Below are 20,517 nucleotides of genomic sequence, written 5' to 3' on the forward strand. Positions count from 1 at the left end.
CAGCAGTGGGAATGGGTGGTATATTTTATGGAGATTGCCATGTTGAATGCATTAGTTACATTGGCATGTTTTATGTAGCCCACTGCTCAGTATCCCTCTCTGGTTCTAATGTGGTGCCCTCTTTCTCTCTCCTACAGGAGGGACAAGAGTGTCTTCTGGAGCTTTGTCTATGCTGTCCATGTTTGGTTTTTTACCAGCTTTTTAAATTTCTACCTCTCATGCTGGCCTTGTCTTTTGTTCACATGAAAATAAATGTATGAGCAGTATGTTTCTTATAAATACAGTGTATGGTGTAGATTTATTACACAGTCAGTTTATGCACCCCTGCGTATCTTGATTGTACCTTAAAATTACCTAACAGTACTGGCAAACTGTTGTTGTTTCAGGATGGTGAAGATTTGATGGATGAGAGTGTGCTGAAGTTTTACACTCAACAGTGGGAAGATTATAGGTTTTCAAGCAAAGTATTGAATGGGATATGTGCCTACCTCAATCGACACTGGGTTCGTCGTGAGTGTGATGAAGGTCGTAAAGGAATATATGAAATCTATTCGGTAAGTAGCTTTTTTGAAGTAAGCAGTTGATCCATTCCATCTGTCACATTTGCATTGTCATCCTGCAGATTGCTCCCTGAAACTTGTAGGAAGTTTACAGAAGTTTTGAAGAAGTGGGAAAAGTGGAAATCTTGCCCTTCTCCGTACTCCCACCCCAGTATATTTGTAAAAATTCCAGGAGTCTAAACCTGTGAGATGTTCCATCTGTCTTTGCTGTATTAGAACTACCAATATTAGACTGTTGAGGGTTATCTGTTTCTGAATATTTACTGCTTATACTTCTATCTGTATGCATCACTGTGGCCTTGACATTCCACTTAGAATTCAGTGAATTGTTTCAAATACAGAATGGAGAAGTAAATTATGAGGTTTTTTCTGTTGACTTCAGTACATCTCTACAATTTTTTTAGCATCCAGGCTGCTAAGATTCAGTGAACATTTATTTTGTAGCGTTAAGTTTTTTGGTAGAGTTCTCAAAGATTGATATGTGATATTGATCTTTTTTTGTGAAGTAATTTAAACAAGGGGAGCACGTAGCTGAAGTTCTGTATCTCAGATAACTAAAATTACATAGGTTTTTATGTAAAGGATAACTATTGTCCTTGCTGGTGAAGCATTAGGAAAGTGATGTGTTATTTTACCACATCACTAAAATAACTTTGTGTATGGTAGAAAAACAGTTGGTGTCCTTACTTCCCCCCTTCTTAACTTCACTCGCCTAATACTAGGGGACTCTGTCAGCCTGAAAATCACCATCAAAAAAAGCTGTATGTTGTCAAAGCAACTTGCAGGAATTAATTGGTTTTCAGAGTTGGCAGAGTTGGAACACTGTCGGAAAAGGGGACATCTTGGAAAGAGTTAGTAAAAAAGCAAATGGTAACTTTAAAAAGTTCTGATTATGTAGCATACTAGATCGCCTTTACTTAAGGAATTATCCTGCATGTATATGTGTATATATAAAAATATTCTCTTTATTTCATATTTCATCTCCCTTCCTTTGCTTCTAGCTAGCCTTGGTGACCTGGAGAGACTGCTTGTTCAGGCCATTAAATAAGCAGGTGGGTGTGTGTGCACCTGCGTGCCCGTGTGTTGTAGTTACAGTGTTATTTTTATGGGGGTAATTTTCTATATTGTTAGTAACTGTTCCAGGAAGAATTCAGAAGATGGGGTTTGGGGACATGGACCCAGAAGATTAAAGGGAGTCTCCTGCTTCTCCTTGGGATGTTAAAAAGATAAATACTTACGAGGAATGGGCCTTTGTGTGTGTAGTTGAACCTTGATACCAAGACTGTTCTGAGTGTACCCTTGGCTTTTAAAAAAACAAAACAAAAGGCTAAGGGGGTTTGTCTTAAACAAAGTAACAACTTCAGCTGTTTCTCAGTCAGGAATACAGGCTGATGTTCATGTCTTAAGGTTGAGAGTCAAGACTGTGAGAACAGGCCTGGGTTTTTGGTCTCTTCTAATGTTACTGTGAATCTTTACATTTACACGGATGCCTGGGAGATTCAGGTCAACCAAATATTTTTAATTAGTGGATCAGTGTAATATAAAACAAGACATTCTAGCACAACAAAGTAGTACATCTGTATGTTGATTTCACTCTTATTTGCTAGTACTTGATGATCAAAATACTGTATTATATTATGAAAATTAGCCAGATTTCAGTTTAGAGGAACAGTAGTTGCTGATAGCTTTCTATGTGTAAAGTCCAAGTGATTAGTTCAGCTCTTACAGCAAAATTTTCTTCTGTTTGAGGTATAAAACAAACAAGTTTGATTTAGAAAGTGCTTTCTGAAATCTAAAATTGATTTTAAAAAAATCAAAACAACAAAATGCCAAAAAGCACTTTCGTTCCCTTTTATAGGTTACCGCTAGTAGGACTGTAATTTGCTTGGAGAACTTAAAGATGTAACATACTCTGTAGGAATTCTGTATGTCCAGGTGTCCTTAAATTTTGTTTTCAAGGGGTTTGACTTGTCTTGAGTATAGGAATTATACTTGCTATTGAATACTGTGCTTGACTTAATTTTAATCTCTGTTTTCTAAGGTAACAAATGCTGTGTTGAAATTGATTGAAAAGGAAAGAAATGGTGAAACGATCAATACAAGGCTGATCAGTGGAGTTGTACAATCTTATGGTAAATAAGATTTCTTTAAGGTTTTGTTACTCTTAAATATATACCCACTATCAGAGCCCAGAAGGAGAATCCCACCTCCTTGGATGTCCAGGGAAGATTTTTACAGTAAAATAAATGGAGTTATATATTGTTTAACTTCATGTTAGTAGAGACACTTGGTACAATTACAGTCAATTATACTGTATTTGTAAAGGTTGAAAGTGCAACCAATAAACAAGGGTGTTCATTGTTTATGAATCAGTTATTTAGGAGCTAAATCTAGAAGGGGTAAAGCATAGTAGTTCTTAAAGTGCAGTGAGATTTGTTTTTTTCACATTTGCATGAAACTGCGAGTTTTGCCATGCAGATTGATGACCAGCTTCATTAATAAAAACCATATATGCATATAATCTGGAACTCTACAAGGAAAAAATGGGTGGGGAATTTGAACTAGCTTTTGAGATAGGATTTGGAAAACTTCACAATCATCCATTTAGTAATATATCAAAAATGTAGTTTACATGAGTACTGTCTTGTGCTACTTATTTTTTAAATACAAAACAAATGTATACTTTAGAAGCTTAAAAAAGTGGTTCTGATAGTGTCACAATTTCATATAAGTCATCTTCATATAAGTTCAAGCAAGGATATGTGTTTATTTGCAAGAGACCACTTCACAAAAGACAATTTTGTCCTTTATTTTTTATAGTGGAGCTTGGGCTGAATGAGGATGATGCATTTGCAAAAGGACCTACACTAACTGTCTATAAAGAATCATTTGAATCTCAGTTTCTTGCTGACACAGAGAGATTTTATACACGAGAAAGTACTGAATTCTTGCAACAGAACCCAGTCACAGAGTACATGAAGAAGGTAAGTTATTTAATAAGCTTTGTGATTATTTTCTGGATACAGATATTTTTAGAGGTAATGCAAATTCTTGGCTTTTGTTTTCAGTTTCTTAAAATACTGAGTATTTTACAGAATCAGCTGTTTTTCCCTGTGTTTATCTGGTCTGAAATTTGTCTCCTTAGTGTGTTTCTGTAAGCACAATGAAGGTCTGAAACGTTCTTCATGGGCAGAACAAAAGACACCAAAATAGTCACTCTGCTTTATGCCTACAAGTTTACTGTTTGTACACAAGGAACTGTGTGTTGACATGTTTATTGATTGAAATCTCTTCCTGAGCAACAAGGCAAAAGAAGTAATTAATTAATTACCTGTAATTCTCCCAGAATATTTTAATGTAATGAACCCAACACAGTATTTCTGATCAGCAGAGGCCAGTGTTTAAGTGCGTAGATTAGATTAGATAGATGGAAGCTGGAAACACACACAAAGCTAGTGGAAGGCAGGAGAAGTATTCAGCAGGAAAGTGCATACCGTTAAGTTTATGCTCAAATTCATATACTAGAAATGTATGGAAGATATTTGGGATGTCTTGACATTTCTTCACAGATAATGTGCATACACTGAAGTCAAACTGAACAAGAAACTGTTTTCATTACTCCTTTCTTGGGATTTAACTGATGAAGCTGAAAAAGCTTAGACTCTGCAGTTAATATGATCAAAGTTTGCGAAATGATGCAAACTAAGGGATGTGACCTATCAGAAAGTGGAAACTTGATGCTAAAAGCTACTTCATTGGAACAAATTGTCTGGTCTCTGGACTGCATACTCTGCTGGAGAGTTCAAGAGAGGTCATGCAAGTTTTCTGAACTATTAATTTAAAATTCAGATAGACTTCAGTTTTGTGTTGCTTTCATTATGTATAAGGAGTTCTTAACATTTTTTTACTTAAACATGACAAGGCAGTTTTGTGAACTTAATTATTTTTTTGAAGTTCGGGTATTGTAATCTTGCATTCCACTTAAGTGCCTGGAGCACGGAGTAGTGGTCCCCATAGTTATTACTCACATATTGCTAGAATTAGGATTCTTTTCTGTTACGGAACACCTTAAATTAGAGTAGTATGAAAGGCTGCAAGTTGTCCAGCAGCCACACAGCATACTAGCAGTAAGAAGGTTGTAAAAATCACCTCTTGGAAGTATGAACTACAAACAAAGTGATCTGCTATTAGTACACTTCTATGACTTCCATGCTGAGGCACTGTACATTGGCACATTGGGGATAAATAGCATTGCAAAATGTAAAAACAACCAATGTGTTGGTGCAGCTTAGTTCACATGAGCCCATCATCAGTGTTACCATGATATAGTAGTTTCTGTATTGAATACTCAATTAAATCTTAATTAGAATTGGGATATGTGCACAGAGTTATACAGGCAGACTTATTGAGTTTAGAAGGATCCTGAATTTTTTTTCTCAGGCGAGAACTCATGGTTAAATTGTCATGGCCTTATGTGCTGTAGGGAAAAAAGGTTAGTATTTCTTAACCCTGTACTTTGAAATAGTGTCTCAAGCTGAACTTTGGATCTTTATAGTTAAGACCCAAAGATACTGTCACGTGATTTAATTATTTTTCCCTTGTTTCTGAAATATGACTTTAAAAGGGAAATGGAATTATAGGAACATAAAAAGTGAGAGAGTATAAGTAAATTTGAGGTCAGAATGAATGTTTATTTTCATAAAGGAGCTCAAATTGAATTGACTGTTAGCATTAAAAGTGAAGGTCTACAGGTATTTTAAGAAGCAGCAGTAGAAGTGGCAGAGTTTCCTGAAATACAGAAATACTGAACTGGTTAAACATAAGTAGTCCTACTAGTCTGATTCCAGTTTTTGGTGTTAATCAGAAAGATTTGCTGCTATTTGCGGTCATTAAGGAAGATTATTTTTACACTTTACTGGTAAGAAACTGACAAGTACCTGTATTTTGACTTGTACTGGTTTAGCTCTAGAAGACAGTAATCCAGGATTATTTTGTAACAGCCAAATGAAAAATTGTTACAGAAGCTAACAGTGGCTGAGATGATAAAAAGCCATCTGTGTATGATGTAGTGAACCTGAAGTCATTTTTTTTGTTGTCATCCATAGTGTAATCTTCCATGCTTGGTCGATATTCTAAAGTACTAGGAAAATGCATCCGTTTAATTTCCTTCTCTTGGTGGTGTTACCAACTTATTTAAGTTGGACTGATAGGGATATTCCCCTAGTAATCTACTGCAATTACAGGTGGCTTGTAAAGCGAATGTTTAACACTTTTGCAAACGAATTAGAGGTAACTGTTGTATAAACAATTTCATTTTACCTTTTGGCATAAGTAGTTTTCAACTGACATTTAGAATATTGGTTTGCTGTGAAGATACGCATATGTAACATTTCATATGCAAATTGAATGCTAGTGTAATTTAAATGGTTGTAGATTATTGTGAAGTATTTCTGTGTAAGGCAAGAACCCTCTAATAAATTTATTATGGGTATACTGTTAAATTGTTGTTTTCTGGAGTTTTGTGGAGGCGTGAAATGCCCGTTTATCTTAAAGAAAACTACCTCTGTAGCTGGAGAACTTGCTGATGCTAGAACTATCAGCATCTCATGTTTGCAGCTTTCTTTCTTTCTGACAGCAGATTTCCATCTGTAAACTATGTATTCTTAAGCAATGGGAAAGCAGTCTTGCTGTGATTCTCTACCCATTTAAACAGTATATAATGTTATCATCATCATGAACATAGATTCTGTATGTATATTGAGATTCCCAGAAAAATAACTGCATGAGTAGGGGGACCACGACACTGCATTAGTGAGGGCTTTGATTTTTTTGTAGTTGTTTTCTAGAAGAATTTACTAGATAGTAATCTGTTTTCTGCAGTTAGATTTCTTTTCTGCCTTCCAGACTTGTTTCTTGTTTATTTCTTTGTTCTGTAGGCTGAAGCTCGCCTTCTTGAGGAACAGCGTAGAGTTCAGGTATATCTCCATGAGAGCACACAAGATGAGTTAGCACGAAAATGTGAGCAAGTACTTATTGAAAAACACCTGGAGATATTTCATACAGAGTTCCAGAATTTGTTGGATGCTGACAAAAATGAAGGTAAGGAGAGTCAAACACTGGTTTAAGACTTAGACTTCCTCCATGATGGTTTGTGAATAATGTAAATTCTGGTGATAGCTAAATGGAATTTGTGCAAGAATTAGATTAAGAGAGAAACTAGACATTAAGCTCATTGACAAGCAGCTTGTGATCAAATTGGGATGGCTGAGGATACTGCTTCAAGAAGCCTATTCTGATTCCAAATATTAAGGCAAAACACTAATTTTGATTTCTCTTAACATGTCTGGAAGAACTTCGAGAGCACTTGAACCATCCTTCCAGCAGGAGCTGAAGCTTGGATGAGGGAGTTGCGAGACAAAAAAAAACAGATCAGTAGTCTTATCACCTAACAGTTTAATCCATGCATCTTTCTGAGTTGGCAGCAAGAATTTTAAAATCCAAGTTGTCTAGAAGTATGTATCGTAAATGTTAAGAGAAATAGAATAAAATAAGGAGCTTCTAAAATATAGTATATAAATAGATTAAACTGCATATAGAGCATAAGGAAAGAGTGGAAATTAGTAACTGATGAGATAATTTTAGCTGTGAAATGAGTTTTAAGTGGAGGGACAACACAGCAAAGCACCAGCAATTCAGGAAGGTCCTGGAATGCATTGACTACGATTTCCTTCTCAAGTGGTAGAGGAAGCTACGAGAAAAGGTGCTATGCTGGACCTTGTTCTCACCAACAAGGATGGGCTGGTGGACAACGTGAGGCTTAAAGGCAGCCTTGGCTGCATTGACCAGGACACGAGGGAATTCAAGACCCTTAGGGCAACAGGGTTGGTGCACAGCAAGCTCATTCTCTGGACTGCCGGAAGATCTGCCTGTTGTGGGAGAAGAGCAGGTCTGAGAGCACCTCAGCACCATGGGACTGGATGAGATTCATACACAGCACCTGAGGGACATGGCAGATGAACTTGTAAAGCTGCTTTCTATCATATTTGAGAAATCATGGCAGTCTGGTGAAGTTCCCACTGACTGGAAAAGGGGAAACATAACCCCCATTTTCGAAAAGGAAGACCTGGGGAACTACAAGCCAGTTTGTCTCACCTTTGTGATCATGGAGCAGATCCTCCTGAAGGCTCTATTGAAAAGAAATAATAAAAGCAAAACCCTCTTCAGTATTAAACTTTCCAAAATTGCTAATTGATTTTGGAAGGTCTTGGCTGGAAACTGGTGAGATTTTAATGTGAAGCTTTAACATATGTGATGATGTCCAGTTTATTTTTGCCTTTGTTAGTTTTGTTCTGTGGTAATGCTTATCAGAATCTTTTCTTTCCTTGAGATACAATTATTTCTACTGCTAATCAATGACTTAAATGTGTTTTTTTTAAGATACGGCTGTATGGACAGTGCTCTATTGGAGAAAATTTGGTTTATAATATTTTGGTTTATCTGCTAAGGTCATACCAATACGTAACATTTTTGCCTTAAATTTCCAGCTATTACTGCTGATGTTGCCCCAAGCAGAATTGTAACACCACCTGTAGCCTTTTGTATATTAACATCTCTGAGATCTGTCCTGTTCAAAATAAGATTTAAAGGGCAGTGGTCAGCTGAAGAATGTACTCTTAGCTTGGCTAGCAGTAACAGTAATGACAATCTGAATTAATGGTAACACTTCAAAACTTCATCAAAATATGAGGGCTTTAATTTTTAAATCATCGGACCTCTTAAGTTCTGAAAACTAGAAATTAGAAGTAAATATTTATAATTAGGTTTTTTCTTCTTGATTTATGTAGCATTCTGAAAGTAAAACAAGTCTTAGTATTTAACTGTTGTGTTTTTTTTCCTTTCTAACCTTTCCAGGTTAGTGCAAAGATTTGCTATAATGTGTAGTTTTTTGCTGTGTGTTGGGGTTTTTTTTCTGGCTTTTTACAGTACCAGTTGCACATACGTTTTTGATGAATGTTTAACTCCTATTGGCAACTTGTGAATGAGAAATTGGAGTTGCAACTTGTACAAATGGGAGATGTTGGCTTGTTGTTGTTGTTGTTTTGTTTTGTTTTTTTCAGATTTGGGACGCATGTATAACCTTGTATCTCGAATCCAGGATGGCCTTGGAGAGTTGAAAAAGCTTTTGGAAACCCACATTCATAATCAGGGTCTAGCTGCAATTGAGAAATGTGGAGAAGCTGCTCTAAATGCAAGTATCCTGTCAAAATAAGTCTGTGTGTGGTTCCTTCCAGTTTGATGTTAGAGGATGGTGAATGCTTCCTGATCTAATTTCCAATTTGCTTATGTTTTCCTTCTCACTGATTTAAATTTTGAGGACTAGGCAATTCTCAAGTGTTGGTAGTCTATTTAAAACAGGTAGTGACTGTGTAACTAATCTTTGAGCTTTGAAGTTTTTTGGTTTTGTTTTGGGACTTATTTTGTTCAGTTTTTGAGAGGGTGTCATGCTGCTTGGAAAGCTGGCTGTGCAAATACAACATCTGACACTTAAAAATACATCTGAAATTCCAGTTTCAAGAAGCATTATCTCCAGTGGACTGTGTTTTATTTCATCATCTTTCAGACTTCTGACTTAGATGGGACTGTGTGGAGAAAGTTTCTGTTGGTTTTAGTTTTTGGTGAATGGCTTTGTTCTGTTTGGAAAAGCATGGAAAAATAAGAGGAAGAGATAACTGAAATGTCTGGAGAAGTCACAATATAAGGAGCAGGTCAGATCTGCAGCACTGTTGTAGTTTAGCCGTATAATTGGCTTTTTTGATTGTTATTCCATAATTGTAATTTCAGACTTAATTTTGTATTGATGAGGGCTGAATCTCAGCAACAGGAAGTTGTTTAAACCCTTTGCTAAGCTTTTTTACTATAGATAATATGACATTTCCTAGCAAAAAAAAAAATAGAGAATGAGACCTTGCACAAAGCAAAGTTAAAATAGAATATAGATTCTGGTAAATTTTATTTAAAATGAGCTTTAACTTTGATTTTTGACAGAGTTCATTATAACCTGCTATTTGCCTCAGATATTCATGAAATAGTTTCATACTATTACTCATTAAAGCAGTAATATGTAATGACCACATGGAGAACAGTAACAATCCTACTTTATAGCACAGATTAAAATGTTTTACCTGCATCTAGTGTCTAGTGTTTGCTTCTATAGTTGAAGTGCATACCTTTTTAGTGGTGTTGGACTTCAGTGAATGATAAAGTAAGTTCAGGAATCATCAGCTTCATTTGTAGATGTCACCCTAAATTTTGAAATTCGATGTGTTCCATGAGGACATATCCCCCTGGTCATCACTCTTGAGTTTCTTTTTACTTAGGCCTTGAAGACTTTCTCAGAAAAAGGAAAGCTCTTTCTCGAGAAATTAGTTCATCTTTGAGAGAGTGGAAGCCTGAGATTTGTATGTATTCTTTTGACTCCCAGCTGTTTACAGAACTCTTCCTGATCATAACACTTGTTTGTGCTTCTTCATCTTTCTCTTTTCTTGATTTTCTCACCTTTGTTCTCCATTTTCATGGTAGTCCCTCTGGCTGTCTCCCTTGGAAACCATCTTGCCCCTTCTTCCAATATCCTTCACACCACTGTATTGCTATTCATCTTTGCTTTGATTAGCCCTCTATCACACAAATATAGTTTACTCTGCCAAACTTACTTGTACTGTGTCTAAACAGATCATGAGCTAAGCAAATGCTTCTCAGTTACTATCTAGTCAGTGGAGAGAAATAGTCATACCAGCTTGACTCATCCAACCTATTTTAGATTTTTACTGCAGAATGAGTTAAGCTCTAGGTTTCATTAACTCTGTTAATGAAAATGCTCTTCAGTCAGAAGATGACTGCTTTTTGTGTCTTTGTTTTGCATTTTTTTGTCTATGTGATCAGTAGACACCTTTCTGAATGTCCTTCAAGTCTACTTGAATTTCTTGTCTGGGAGGTTCTCAGTGATTCCAGTTCTTTATCTCAAGCATGGCATTAGATCAGTGGTCCACTATGTCTGTCTTCAGAGGAAACAGGAAACATTTTTGAGGATCCTTATACAACCCTGCCTGTCTTTTGCCATTTGTTGCCAGCATCCAGAACTCTTATGATAAGAATGTTGCAGAAGTACCTCTGTGCCCAGTCTTTTTAGGGTTTTTTTTTTTATAGACCTGTTGTCCATGAATTGGTCTAATCCATTCTTGAGCCTGCTCGTATTATGTGCTTCCAACAACCTCCTGTGGCAGCCTGTTCCAGAAAATCGCTAGCATATATGTAAATTTATTTATCTGTCTTACATTTGTTTCTTACCACTTTGAGCAAATGCCCCATAGTTATAACATGTAGCTTTTGGTGATCACTCATCTTTTCAGTCATTCTACTGATGATGTAAACCTTGATCAAATTTCAAACTTCCGATCTGTGAATTGAAGACTTTTAGACTTTTTAGTCTGTTTTATAGTAGCTGCCCTGTCTGAGTGGTGTTGTAGTTGCCCTTTGTGATTCCTACTCTGATTCTACTCCATCTTTATTGAGATGCAGATCTCAGTAGTTGCACATAGGTCTAGTCTGTGAGTGTTTATTGGCTGTCACTGAGTGTTGAGTGGCTGACTTTTAAGAACTGTCAAAAATAACTGAGGTCTCTCTAAGTTATACCTATTGGGGATACATGTATTTTTACTACAGAGATCTATTTCAAGGGTTTCTTCTATAGCAAGTGCCATTTTATATTTGTCCAGCTCTCTCAAGTCTGATTTGGATTAAGCTTATGTCCTTGAATATGTTCTTAATTAATATATTTGCAATGATTGAGAAAGTGGTTTTGTCTTGTTTTGCACTATATAACATAGCATACTTTGCACTCTATTTGTAAATGAAAGCTTGTGCTAATGTGAAGTCAGTTCTGGACATAGGACTTAAACTAGTCTGGATACTGTTTTGCTTTTGAAGTATTACTTTGTAGACTTTCCCCTTAAAAATTTGCTTGGGCAATGAGTAGTTGCATTTAGGAGGGAAGTAGAAAGCAGAAAAGTAACAGGTTGCAAAAATAATCTGTTTATTGCAGGATCCAAAAATGTATGTACAGACAGTGTTGGATGTCCATAAGAAATACAATGCTTTAGTCATGTCTGCATTCAACAATGATGCTGGCTTTGTGGCTGCACTAGACAAAGTAAGTATATGTAGTGGCATGCAGTGCCTGTTGTGTTCTTTTTTTCCTATTCCGTGTTTTGTCTCACAAAATTTCACTGTCTTTTGTGATTTATAGGCTTGTGGTCGATTTATAAATAACAATGCAGTGACAAAAATGGCTCAATCATCTAGTAAATCCCCAGAGCTACTGGCACGATACTGTGACTCTTTACTAAAGAAAAGGTACGTCTTCAAAGACAGATGATTATTTTGGGTTGGCTTTTGTTTTAAAAGGTTTTAGCATGTGAAGTTTTATTTTATATCTTCAGAAACAGAACTTAACATTTTAAGAAAAAATAATTATACAAAATTTTGAATACAAAAATTCCTATAGGACTATTCCTAAAGATCATATGGAGTTTACTTTTCTCTTTTAAAGAAGAGGAGGGAAATAAATCTGAGAGCTCTCTTTCATTATAGGAAACTGAGTTCTGAACTATTTTTATTAATAAAATAGAAGGGGTTGTTTAGGTTTGGGTTTGCCCCCCACTCCCCCAATTGTGTGTTGTAAAGAAGAGATGCACATTCCCTTTTTTCCATTAAAACTTGCTTTCCTCGTGTTGTTTTCTCTATATCTTCTTTCTGGGCAGAAATTGAGAAGGTAAAAAACTGCTTCCTAACTTCCCATGGTTTGTAATTTAATTAAGTTATTTGACTTCAAATGATTTAGCAGCTCGTACATTGAGTTGGTATCAGTTCAGTTCATACTTGGATTTTTGTCAGTTTTGTCACTGGCAACTTTTATAGCTGTTTTGGGGAAGGATAAAAAAAGACACCACTGCACAACCCAAAACCAGAAGAACTTGTTCACTTTTCCCTTCCCTATACCCTTCTGCCTCCCACAAAGGATCTATTTTCCCCTTTACAAACACTAGCTTTCTTCAGGGTAGATTTGGGATGTGCCTGATGGCCAAGTATGATGTGGAGGAAACAATGTGGTGCCACCTGAGCTCTCACCTAGTGAAGACCCAGCTCTTTGAGCTGTTTCTATTCACTGCACTAAGATAAGAAATTAGGATTTAGCAGCAGAAAAAAGACAGGAAGAGAAAGATACATGTTGAAGGGAGTAAATCCTGAGAAATATCAGACTATCAGGAAGTCCCAGGCAAGTAACGGTCCAGGACTTCAACCTATTTAAAAATCACAAAATTGCTTACATATGGAATATTGAAGAGTTAATTTCATTCTTCTGTTTCCTCTCTGAAGAGTCTTTGATCCCAGAACTACACAATCTGTGTTCCTTTCTTTATGAAATTCCCATATGCTGATTTAATTTAATCAGTTTTGGGAGTCATTAAAAGTACACTTCTTTAATTGCAGCTCAAAGAATCCAGAAGAAGCAGAATTGGAAGATACACTCAATCAAGTGGTAAGATGTATATAAATAGTTCTCTTTGTGTAAGCTTTGATGGTTTAGTAATATTTGATTGTCACACAGGTCAGATGAGAGAGAAGCTTTTATTTTGTATGTTTTATTTATTACTTAATATTTCAGCTTTTCATTAATAAACTTCATTTCTGTGTGGCTTGTTGGCTGCATTTTCTTAAATTAAAATTTTGTAAAAAAATCCCCTTACAGCAGATTTAGGAGTGGCTAAATTAAAGGTATGCTTTTATTTCATATATATATAACTGTTGCAATATATTTTTATATAATTACATATAAGCACTGCATATTTATTTGTATGTAACTCTGTAGTTGTGGAATATACAGTTAATGTGCTTAAAATAGTATCCTTGTTTAAAACAAATAAAACCACCACTCCTTATCCCCCCCCCCCCACTTCCTTCCCCAGAAACAAAAAGCTTCCACTCTTAAAAATGTAAGTGCAAATGAAGTAGGTATTGCTACCACTTTTTCAAGACAAATGCTTTAATATTTTTTTCTTTAAAAATTCTCTTGGCTTTTCCAGATGGTTGTCTTCAAGTACATTGAGGATAAAGATGTATTTCAAAAATTTTATGCTAAAATGCTGGCAAAAAGACTTGTACATCAGAACAGTGCTAGTGATGATGCTGAGGCAAGCATGATCTCTAAATTAAAAGTAAGTATTCTTTGGGTGTCTCATGTTCTAACATATTGATATATGTTCTTTCATTTAATTGTTTTATGTACATTTTAAAAATACACAACCTAGGGTTTTTATCTTATTTCCTAGGAGCTTGTAGTGCATGTCTGTCTGGTGGAGTTGAGATGGCATTAAGCTTAATTATTCTTATCCTGAATGAATGACATGGATATAATTATCAAAGGGAATGACTGCGGAGATGTTGCTTAATTTCATTAACCCTTGTTCATTCAGGGTCAAGCAAAATATGATCTGATACACTCTCAGTAGTCTGTTTCATTGTGTGTGTTGCTTCATTTTTAAACAAAATTTTCTTCAGTTTTTGATGACTCTTAAAGAGCATTTCTAGTTGGGATCAGTATGTTGAGTAAGGGAAATACTGAACTTGGTACCTCATCTGAGAAAATAAGCTCTGATACTTTGTTCTTCTAGTTTTCCTATGTCAAAAATGTGTCTTGCTGACATCTGTGCTTTTAAAATACAGCAAGCTTGTGGTTTTGAGTACACCTCCAAGCTGCAGCGGATGTTCCAAGATATTGGTGTAAGCAAGGACTTGAATGAGCAATTCAAAAAGCACCTGACCAATTCAGAACCATTAGATTGTAAGTAATACATTTACCTAAGTTACTTTGGAGTAATTTAGCTTCCTCTTATTTCTACAGATCTAATGATAGGAGGGCAATGTTTGATTTAGTTATTATACCCCCAGCAGTTAGAGTTAATATTGTTTTGACCAAGACAGGTGGGATTATTAAGTTAGTCTTTTAGATCTTTACTTTGTCTTCTAATAGCACTTTATATATTCTGCTACGGGTAAGCTCCTACTGATTTTGCAGCTTGTGTTTAGATATTAATTACATTAAGGAAAACCCTAGTTTATTTTGGGTTTTTTTATTGGAAAGGTGTTTTTCTTTCAACAGTTCTGATCTTGAGCCCAACATGGCTTAAGTTCATACTTGTGTAAAAATATTAAGGAAAACAGGGTGTTTTAGTTTAGTTTGTTAGACAGTCCTATCTCTCTTTTATAAAAAAATATTTTTTCATTGAAGCATGTTGGAAGAAATTACTTAAAAGAATTGATAATTATTTGTTCCATTACATCTAGAATTGTGTATTGTCAGGCTTAAATTTTACTTAGTTTTTATAGTATTCTTACTGACTTGCCTAAATTGCCTTGCAAATATCAACAGAAGTGTTTATTCTTGCAGTTGTGTACTGTGGAGTGCTGAGTTTTACTTATACATAAAAATTCACATTTATGACTTGCACATTAAAAGAGATACTTATTGTGGGGATAGAAGCAGGGTAATACTACAAATAAGAGAAAATTGACTGTCACACTAAATCTGAAGCTCTCCAAGTACAGTGACATCTTACATGATTTCCTTTGGTTTATGATTGGAATAAAAAATTACATGTATTTCTTAATGATTTTTCATCTTGTTAGTTTGAGCAAGAGGCAGAACCATTTCTTGTTTGTGTTAGAACTGGGACTGTGTGTTTGAAGAGGGAGCAGGAGCAAGGGGCATAATGCAACTCAGCCTCTTCACCTCTCTTCCAGTGGATTTCAGCATCCAAGTGCTGAGTTCTGGATCGTGGCCATTCCAGCAGTCCTGCACATTTGCTCTGCCATCTGAGGTGAGACACTTGCACTTGGTTCATCTGAATGTGGAATGATCATGTGAGGAATTTGTTTTACAAGTCCAGTGTCTCCTGCTCTTCTGTTGTGTGTCAGAGGTGACCAGAAGAAGTGTCTCTTGTGTTTGGCTCTTTGGCTGGAGGATATTTTTCTTGCCCTTGCTTTGACTCTGTACAGTCAGATTTTTAGGTGATATAATAGTTAGTTTTCTAGCTGTTAGGTTTTGGTTTTAGTTAGTTTTTGGTAATTTTTCTTAGCTTTTGAGTGTTTATCCAGAATAGGCAATACATGAATACTTAAGAAATAAGTTTAACAGCTGTTACCTGGAAGATGACGATAGTTAAGGGAGATTACCTTTCTGGCCTTGTTTTATGTGTCATAAAATGAAGAGGGAGCTTAAATGCCTGGTTAGGTTTGTATTGTTAATTACACTTTAAAGGGGAAGTTTGTAACAAAAGGAAATTTTCATCCAATCTGAAGAATTTGAATACTTCTCTCTTATTAAGACAACATGGCAGTCGAGGGTGATCCGATTTGAGTCTCCTTTGTTGGTGCCAGAGCACGTTCTAGTAATGGTAGATGAAGGTAAATAATATTCTTTACTTACATATTACTTATATGTTGTTGTTTTTATACAGTTAGAACGGAGCTATCAGAGATTTACTGCATTTTATGCCAGTCGGCACAGCGGAAGAAAATTAACATGGTTGTATCAACTGTCCAAAGGGGAGTTGGTTACCAACTGTTTCAAAAATAGATACACGTTACAGGTAAGGGGCACACTGTGCCAATAGCAACACTTGGTGATGTTTGCATTCAGAAAACTCTGTGTAGCTGATCACTTAAAAGACGTGTTCGTTCTCTGTTCCACTGCTCTTACGTTGTCTGGATGAGCTGCTCAGGCTCATTACTCCTCATTTGGAGACAATTGCTTTTCCTTACTTTAAAGGACTATTGTGCAGATAAATGGGTTTAAGGTGTTGAAGTAGTGGAATTCATGTGAATACCTGTGCCCACACAAACTAATTTTAATAGATAACACAGTCAGTTGAGCTGTATTTTATTTGTATGTCAAAATACTAATTAAGAGTATGTAATGATGTATCACAATTACATGTATTAACTCATTCAGTTCTTTAATTGAGGGGGGGTGTGTATGTTCATATGTGTACACACACACATTTAGCTACTATTAATGATGCTCACATGCATTCATTAGCTTTATTCCTGTGAATAATTCTGCTGTCTTTAAGTAAAGCAAAGCACAGATGCCAGACCTAATGGCTACAGATCTGTGTTTTACTGAAGTGAATATAAATGTTAGCCCTGCTCAGATGGTGGTTGATGTTACGATTAATAGAGCCTTTATTATATGTTTGATTTATTTACTGTACTGATACTTAAGATCTATGCTTAAAAGAAAATTTACTTTGAATATACATGGTTTAAACAGGTGTTGAACTGTGTGAGACAACTGCAGATGCTTTGCATAAGATCTCATGCTTCTTATACTTTCTTGCCTGCTTTCAATAAGTAGACAGGAGGAGAGTTCACAAGAGTGAGGAGAAACAACATGATGGCAGACTTTGAACTTGTCATCAACATATGTTAGCCCTGTGGTGATAGACATGAATGAGCCACTGATAGCTGCCTTGTTTATGAATTTGGTTTAATTATTCTGCTGGAGTTAGGACAGTTATGAGGATGAATTTGGTGGTCTGTGTAGGTTTAAATGAAGATTAAATGTGTAAGAATCAGGGAGTGACAGATGAAAATAATTTAGAATTATATTAGCAAGTAAAAAGAAAAGGCTTTGACACCCTAATAGAAGACTTGATAAAGTGTCTGCAGCTTGTTAAATGGTCATAATCTTAAGGTTTATGTTTAGATAATGCTGGAAGGTAAGAGTTGTGGTTGTACAAGTAACATCAGATTTTTCTGTATTGTGTAATGATTAGCACTAGTTGGCTATTCTCTGTTGTCCAAATATTCCAGTATATGTGTTTAACTGGTAAATTTCAGGCTGTTCCGACTCAAAGTATGTTTTTTCATTCTCATTTTGTGACTTTTCCCCCCTCCCCTGTTCACTTTTTTTTTTTTCTTAATCTGCTAGGCATCCACATTCCAGATGGCAATTTTACTGCAATACAACACAGAAGATGCCTATACCGTGCAGCAGCTGACAGACAGTACTCAAATAAAAATGGTAGAGACTTTGCACATTTTACCACACTCTTGTGAACAAATCTTCTGCTCTTCAGGGTTCTTCCTGTTGTTATAAGAAATTGGGGTTAGACATGCTTGAAGCCAGGGTTGGTCTCTCTCCTGAAGGAGACAGGTGGTTTTTTTATTCTTAGTCAAAGTATTTTCCTGGTTTACTTTCCTGTAGTCATAGCTGCTTGGTTTTCTGATGGATCTGTGTGTTCATGTTTAGCTTCCTGCTGATTTTTCAGTGTTTCACTATATACATTTTTAAAAGACAACATTTTAGGAAAAACAGCATTTTCCCTAAATGATCTGCACATCCATTATTAACATCTCAAGGTTTATATACATGAACATAGTAAAATTTGCAGTTTAATTGGTGCTTTCTCCTTTGTGGAAAAGGTTCCCTTATTTTCTTTCCAAGTAGACTTAATGGCCTACAGTTTATTTGTTGTGTGTGTCCTGTACCAGTAGCAAGGCTGCTGGGACTTCCTACGCAATTCCTAGTCAGTGCGGTCTTTACTTTTAGCAGTGCATATCTAGAAAGTTACTTCTGCTGATAGTTTACAGCAAACCCAGAAGTTTGCTGGGTTTTTACAGAATCGCAGAATTACCTTAGTTGGATAAGACCTTGAAGATCGAGTCCAACCTTTAATCTAACACTGACAAGCCCTTAACTAAACCATATCCCTAAGTACTACATCTGTAAGACTCTTAAATACCTCCCTGGATGGTGACTTCACCACTGTCCTGGGCAGCCTGTTGCTATGTTCTTCACCCCTTTGGTGAAGAAATTCTTCCTAAAATGCAATCTAAACCTCTCCTGGCACAACTTGAGGACATTACCTCTTGACCAGTCACTTGCAACTTCATTGAACAGACCAATCCCCACTTCTTTACAGCCTCCCTTCAGGCACTTGTAGAGAATGTTAGTCTCCCCTCAGCCTCCTTTTCTCTAGGCTAAACAACCTCAGGTGCTTCAGCCTCTCCTCACAAGACATGCTCCAAGGCCTTCATCAGCTTTGTTGCCGTTCATTGGACATGCTTTATTTGCTCAATGTCCTTTTTGTAATGAGGGGCCTAAAACTGAACACAGTATTCAAGGTGCAGCCTCACCAGTGCCAGAGTACCAGAGTGCAGGGGTAAGATCACCTCCCTGGTCCTGCTGGCCACACTATTCCTGATGCAGGCCAGGATAGTGCTGGCCTTCTTGGCCACCTGGGCACACTGCTGGCTCATGTTCAACTGGCTGTCAATCAACACCCCCAGGTCCCTCTCTGCTGGGCAGCTCTCCAGCCACTCCTCCCCAAGTCTGTAGCGCTGCAGGGGGTTGTTGTGGCTGAAGTGCAGGACCTGACATTTGGTCTTGTTGAAACTCATACAATTGGCCTTGGCCCATCAATCCAGCCTGTCCAGATCCCTCTGTTAGAGCCTCCCTACCCTCAGGCATATCAACACTTCCATCCAGCGTAGTGCCATCTGCAAATTTACTAAGGGTGCACTTGACCCCTTCATCTAGATCATTGATGGAGATGTTGAACAGGAGTGGCTCCAGCACTGAGCCGAGGGGAACACCACTTGTGACTGGTCACCAGCTGGATTTAACTCCACTGAACACAACTCTTTAGGCCTGGCCATCCAGCCAGTTTTTAACCCAGCAGAGCGTGTGCTTTGCCACAAGCAGCCAGCTTCTCTAGGAGAGTGCTGTGGGAAACCTTGTCAAAGGCCTTGCTAAAGTCAAGGTATTATCCACAGCCTTTTCAACACCCAGTATGCGGGTTACCCTGTCATAAAAGGAGATCAGGTTTATCAGACAGGACCTGCCTTTCCTAAATCCATGCTGACTGGGCCTGATCACCTGGTTATCCTGCGTGTGCTATATAATAGAATGATCTGCTCCATCAGCTTTCCCAGCACCAAAGTCAAACAGAGAGGCCTGTAACTTCCTGGGTCATCCTTCCATCCATTCTTAAATATGGAGTTGCCATTTATTACAGATGCTTATTTGCAGATATATATACACACATTTATGTAAAATAAGTATTTGGCTCAAATTATGGTTGGACCAGAACAAAACTCTTTATACAGCTGAAAAAGAACTGCATGAAACCCAGAATATTTCCACTGTCATCAAATAGCAGCTTTGCAAGCCTGCACAGAACACTGTCAGTGGCATAGCCATCTGAGTGACTGATCAGTGACAGTAACCAGACCTGATCCCTGATGTAAGCCAGAAAGAAAAATGTTAATCGTAAAGCAGAAGATCCTTGCTTTCTGAAGATTAAGTTTGCCATGGTATCTATATATGCATGGTTTGAGGGAAAAACAAGTTCTTACACTTAAAATCTGCTTGCAGAATAGCTCCTAAAACAGCAATTGGAAAGATCTATTGTTCAGAGTTAGTCTTTCTAAACAATTTTATTATTTGTTCTAACACACAGAAAGGGCCTTAATACATTTTATTTATGTGAGCTACATTTTCACTAATTCTTTGTCTGAATATGTGTATTCTTTTTGAAGTGTTTTCAGTTAATTGAGTGCTGTCTCTGCTCATATTTTCTGTCATTTTTCAGGATATCTTGGCACAAGTTCTACAGATACTGTTGAAATCAAAATTGCTTGTGAGTATTCTTGCTTTTTTATGACCTGCCTAACATTTAGCAAATTATGTAATGACTATTTATTTGTTTGTTTCATTTTCTTCTTGTAGGTTTTGGAAGATGAAAACGCTAATGTTGATGAAGTGGAGTTAAAACCAGATACCTTAATAAAACTGTATCTTGGTTATAAAAAGTAAGTTAAAACCTCAGCAGAATAT

At 36.7% G+C, this 20,517-nt stretch overlaps 1 protein-coding gene across 3 annotated transcripts in view; it reads left to right on the forward strand.

The window, feature by feature from the left end:
• CUL1 (cullin 1) overlaps positions 1–20,517 on the forward strand; it is a 48,789-nt gene that overhangs the window by 23,644 nt on the left and 4,628 nt on the right. For all 3 annotated transcript variants that reach the window (XM_051610512.1, XM_051610511.1, XM_051610513.1), the window contains 16 exons: positions 387–554; positions 1,562–1,612; positions 2,602–2,692; positions 3,381–3,544; positions 6,497–6,659; positions 8,678–8,808; positions 11,659–11,766; positions 11,863–11,969; positions 13,107–13,155; positions 13,700–13,831; positions 14,340–14,457; positions 15,417–15,493; positions 16,133–16,264; positions 17,608–17,700; positions 20,273–20,320; positions 20,410–20,492. In XM_051610512.1, coding sequence (XP_051466472.1) covers positions 387–554; positions 1,562–1,612; positions 2,602–2,692; positions 3,381–3,544; positions 6,497–6,659; positions 8,678–8,808; positions 11,659–11,766; positions 11,863–11,969; positions 13,107–13,155; positions 13,700–13,831; positions 14,340–14,457; positions 15,417–15,493; positions 16,133–16,264; positions 17,608–17,700; positions 20,273–20,320; positions 20,410–20,492 — 1,715 coding nt within the window. The remainder of the gene's footprint in view (positions 1–386; positions 555–1,561; positions 1,613–2,601; positions 2,693–3,380; positions 3,545–6,496; positions 6,660–8,677; positions 8,809–11,658; positions 11,767–11,862; positions 11,970–13,106; positions 13,156–13,699; positions 13,832–14,339; positions 14,458–15,416; positions 15,494–16,132; positions 16,265–17,607; positions 17,701–20,272; positions 20,321–20,409; positions 20,493–20,517) is intronic.

This window comes from Apus apus, chromosome 2 (assembly GCF_020740795.1).
Source record: "Apus apus isolate bApuApu2 chromosome 2, bApuApu2.pri.cur, whole genome shotgun sequence".
Lineage (NCBI taxonomy): Eukaryota > Metazoa > Chordata > Aves > Apodiformes > Apodidae > Apus > Apus apus.